Here is a 5,063-nt window from a genome sequence, read left to right on the forward strand (position 1 = left end):
ACTTTATGGATATATATATATATGATATGTGTCTATTCACTTTCTGGTATCTATCTATCTATCTATCTATCTATCTATCTATCTATCTATCTATCTATCTATCTATCAGCTATCTAGCTATCTAGCTATCTATCATCTATCACTGGTTTTGCTTCTTTCGAGAACCCAGGCTAATATAATGTGTTACAAAGTAGAACTGTTCCAAAGGGTGTTCTTGATTGTGATCTTTACAGGAGATTGATCACTAGGCCTCTCTTTTGCAAGTGCCCCTGGGTGAGTTTGAACTACCAACCTTCAGGTTAGTAGTCAAGTGCAAACCACTGGTGCCTCACAGGGCCTGGAGGGTAGGTTTCACCGAAGGGGAACGCTTTCATCTATTAGGTGCCTTTGGGGATTGATTCCCAGAGAAACAAATCAAGACTCTCCTTTACTTTGTCCAAACGCTAACCTTCCAAATTGTTCTCCCACAAAACACTGGGGGCTTTATCTTAAACATAAATCGAGTGGAAGCTGATTTCCGGAAATTAAAAAAAGGGGGTGGGGCTTCATTTGGAATGGTCGTTCAGAACACTTTGAAATGAGGAAAAGAAAAGCCGAGGAGATGAAACCAGTGAATGAAGAAGATGCACTTTTTAATTTGGCATGAATAGCCGAGCAGTGATCAGGAAGAAGAAATACACAGCCCCAGGCCTCTGGATGAGACTGGTGCCCTCGCAAGCAGGAACGAGCTCACTTGATGTCACACAAAAGGGCCACTCCTCTCAGGATCCAGTGGTCTGGGGACAGAACTGTTCTCAAGTACACCACGGTGATGAAGGTCAAGTCGGTGCGCCGGGGTTTCTTGTATATGGGACACACGTACAGCTTGGGGTCCTTGGGTGCTGTGGAGTTGATGGCAAAGATGTGTAACACGGGCAGCTGTGTGAAGAGCACCTTGGGGGTGGATTCGGTGAGCTTCCCGTTCCGTCTGTCCCAGGCGGCTCCGTCCATGTACAGTCCATAAATATACACGCCTTCCTGGAAGAGGCAAGCATAAGGTAATAGGATTAAAAACAAACAAACAAACAAACAACTAGCTGCCATGGGATGAGCATCCATGACTTTAATAAAGGTTGCCGGGTTTTGCTTTTTTAAAGAAAACAAACAAAACAGGGTGCGATGTAGCAATGATGAAAAATACAACTTTCTTCTAGTTCCTAAATGCTTCCTCCCTGCCTCCCCCGCCCCCCCACCCACTCCACTATCATGATCTGAATTCTACCTTGCAAGTCTGGCTAGACCAGAGGCTAGGAACTGGAAACACAGGGAATCCAGGGCGGATGATCCCTTAAGGACCAGTGGTGTGAGTGGTAATACTGGGAGGGCAGAGGGAGAGTGGGTTGGAAAGGGGGAACCAATTACAAGGATCTACATGTGACCTCCTCCCTGGAGGACAGACAACAGAAAAGTAGGTGAAGGGAGACGTTGGACAGGGCAAGATATGACAAAATAATAATTTATAAATTATCAAGGGTTCATGAGGCAGTGGGGAGCGGGGAGGGAGGGGAAAAAGTGAAGACCTGATGCCAGGGACTTAAGTGGAGAGCAAATGTCTTGAGAATGATGAGGGCAATGAATGTACAAACGTGCTTTACACAATTGATGTGTGTATGGATTGTAATAAGAGTTGTATGAGCCCCTCATAAAATGATTTAAAAAAAGAAAACAAAACAAACACTGGTCTCAAAACAATGCTACTAAAGCAAGACAGCCCTGCTGGGCATGCTGCATTCGTGAAAAATTAAGCCCAATTCTCGATCTCTCCACTCCCGCCCTGCCTTAACCCAGTATGTCTTGGGGCTACAAGTCTGATAGAAATGTTCCTGTCATTGGTTAATTTTCATGTGTGTGTGTGTCCCCTGCTTAGAGCAACAGACTTAGATGGCACACCAGCTCTGAGCAGTCTGGCCAGTGGTGTAGGGTGGGAGAGGAAAGGAGGAGTTGAGGGTCACAGAGGACCGCAGTGTATTCTCCTCAAGCCAGCCTGTGGTACCTTCAATGGATTCGAACTACCAACCTTCCAGTTAGTCTCCAAGTGCTCCCTCTGTACTCTCTAGGGACTCCCAGTTCATAGAGAGATAAAGCATAGGGCTGCAGGTGACCCAGGCATTCCTCCACCCGTCCCAGCTCTCTGGGGACCCGGCTGGAACGGCCCGATGCTCTGGACTGCTAATCCAGTTCTGTTTCTACTGCCCCAAGCACTCACCGATGCCACGAGCAGCCCACAGTAGGAGCTGGAAAGGCCTTGTTGGCAAACACACATGTGGGTAACTTGTAATTATTAAGCAATGAAGTCTGGGGAGCCAGCAGCTAGTCAGACCTAATCATTAGCCTCCCACTCTGGCAGGTGGGGGAGGCTCTGGCATGGAGGTCACCTGATTTCAAGGGAGGGAACCTTTGCTGCCAAGTTAATGGCCTTCAGGGAGGCCCTCAATCGGTCCTTTCCAAGCAGAGCTGGCTCCGGGACCACCTCTGCGCAGCCCCACGTGGTGCCTACCCCAGGCGGGCTCGTGATCTCCTCCTTGGTCTGTCGCAAGACTTCATTGTGGATTGTCACCGAGTCCAGGGCCCAGCCTTTGTGAGCGCGGGTCACTTCCTGCCTCATGGCTGTGAGAAAGCCTTGATTAAAGAGGTGGGGAAAGAAGGGAAGGAGAAATGAAAGGGTTGTAAGTTTGGCGCAGTCCGTTTTGGAAAACAGGAGGAGGCAGTGTGACGGTCACTTGCTAAGCGGTCACCCCCTTGCAAGCCAGGCCCAGCTTCCTAATGCTGCAGGGGTGTTTTACAGAACAGGCATGTATTTCCCCACGTTCCAGGGACTAGAAGAAGGAATTAAGGACATCGGTCTAGGGGATGGGTCTCCTTCTTCTTCCTCCTCCTCCGTCCTTTTCTTCTCTCTCTCTCTCTCTCTCTCTCTCTCTCTCTCTCCCACTTCCTCCCCTCCCCCTTCTCTCTGTTGACACTGGGGGAAGAGCCTCCTCCAGTTTTTACTTTCTACCAACGGTGTGACTCACTTCCTCGGTGAGATCCCGAGACATCATCATGTCCCCATTTATGCAGACCACCTGTGCTTAATCGGACCATGTTTATATCTTAAAAGTGGTTAGCTTTGATACCAGGAGGGTGGAGGGAGGGGAGGGTGGAAAGGGGGAACCGATTACAGGGATCTACATATAACCTCCTCCCTGGGGGAATGGACAACAGAAAAGTGGGTGAAGGGAGATGTCGGACAGTGTAAGATATGACAAAATAATAATTTATAAATTATCAAGGGTTCATAAGGGAGGGGAAGCTGGGAGGGAGGGGGGAATGAGGAGCTGATGCCAGGGGTTTAAGTGGAGAGCAAATGTTTTGAGGATGATGAGGGCAATGAATGTACAAATGTGCTTTACACAATTGATGTATGTATGGGTTGTGATAAGAGATGTATGAGCCCCTAATAAAATGATCGTTAAGAAAAAGTGGTTAGCCTTAAGGCACACCCTACTCTGAGAGGGCCTCATGAACACAGCAGATAAAAACCCTATTCCCAAATGGACTTACATCCACAGGTATATTGGAAGAACTTCCAACCAATATTGGTGGGGGCGGGGGTGGGGTGGGGAGGCCATCGGGGAAGTGGGGGGGGCGCATAATTCAATCCATCCCAAGAAGAATGGTGTTTTGTTTTTGTTTTATTTGTTAAGAAAAATCCTGTAGGGTGGTCCTTGCTTTCAGTGTTTTCTTCTCTTTAATGAGTTCTATGATGAATTAAATATTCCTCGCCAGCACCCTTTCTGTCACAGGTAGGGTGCTGGGGAGAAATGGTGTTTACAATGCTGCCAGGAGTTCAGCTGGTCAAGTTCTACCCATTGCCAACGAGTAGATTCTGACTCATCTTGATAGTATTTGGGGTCTCCAACGCTATCCACCTTTACAGGAGCAGAGAGCCTCGTTTTCCTCAGTCAGAGCGGCTGGTGGGTTTAAACCACAACTTTGTGGTTTCCCAACATTGCCACTAGGGCTCCTTGTTCAAGTGCTACCAGGGTGACAACCCAGTTCTGGCTCCTATCCTCTATCTGAAAATATTGTAAGTACTGGGGACTAAGCCTAGAATTGTGAAATATTCTGAGAAGGACATTCCAATTAAAACTCGAATCAAATCATTATCAAGCTTCTATTTGCTTTAATGGAACAATTTCATTTAGTCTAAGAAATAAGGCAGAATAGAAAAACCTGACTTTTAATTTGATCAAGCAAAGCAATCACACCGGAAAGGAAAGCTACAGATTTTAATGCGCATAATAATGTTATTTTAAGGCAATTTGAGATTCTGCATAGCATGGTCGTACTTTAAGCTTACTGCTTGCAAACCATGCCATTTCAATCCCAAGAAGAGACACATTTCTTAGAAAGAGAGCAGTTGATGTTGGGAACTGTCCCCTAAATTTCAATGTGGTTTTCAAAACCTTAGGAAAATTTAGCGGCAACCTATATGTTACATTTTGGCCCCCTTGATACTATTGAAATTCATGAGGCTTTCCAGTGAGTCAGATAAGTAATGTGCGCATGCATCGCTGCTACTCCCTGATTAGCAAGCTCTGAGAACTACTGTGCACCATTCAACATACACAGAAGTGATGTTTTGTTGGGTTTGAGTTGGAGGAAGGAGGAGAAGAATCCTGGTTGCCATGAGTACAGGCTCCGAAGTAAAATCTCTTGGAGTTGGACAGAGTATGTAAGTCTCTAGCATAGTGGTTTCCAGTTGGGCCATGATCTGCAAGGTGTGCAGTTTGAAACCAGCCCCTCGGGAGAAAGATGAGGCTTTCAAAGAGCTACAGTCTCAGAAACTCACGGGGGTGTGTGTTAGACAGGGTTCTCTAGGGAGATAAAACCAAATTCCTGATAACTTAATATATTTATTTATAAAGATAATTAGATATATAACGAGAAATGCACTGTTAAATCATATACAGATAAATATACAATACAAGAAATAAACAGTTAAATTAGAAAGCACTACAAATGGCTTAGTGCAACTCACGTCC

The 5,063-nt window shown here is 46.1% G+C and overlaps 1 protein-coding gene across 1 annotated transcript in view; it reads right to left on the minus strand.

The window, feature by feature from the left end:
* Window positions 1-729: 729 nt before the first annotated feature.
* DNAH8 (dynein axonemal heavy chain 8) overlaps window positions 730-5,063 on the minus strand; it is a 369,956-nt gene continuing 365,622 nt past the window's right edge. The window contains exons 83-84 of the mRNA XM_045294778.1: window positions 2,537-2,658; window positions 730-1,017 (exon numbers count right to left, since the gene is read on the minus strand). Coding sequence (XP_045150713.1) covers window positions 730-1,017; window positions 2,537-2,658 — 410 coding nt within the window. The remainder of the gene's footprint in view (window positions 1,018-2,536; window positions 2,659-5,063) is intronic.

This window comes from Echinops telfairi, unplaced genomic scaffold (genome assembly GCF_000313985.2).
Source record: "Echinops telfairi isolate 266 unplaced genomic scaffold, ASM31398v2 ScPeMD7_3533;HRSCAF=4204_1, whole genome shotgun sequence".
In the NCBI taxonomy this organism is placed as follows: domain Eukaryota; kingdom Metazoa; phylum Chordata; class Mammalia; order Afrosoricida; family Tenrecidae; genus Echinops; species Echinops telfairi.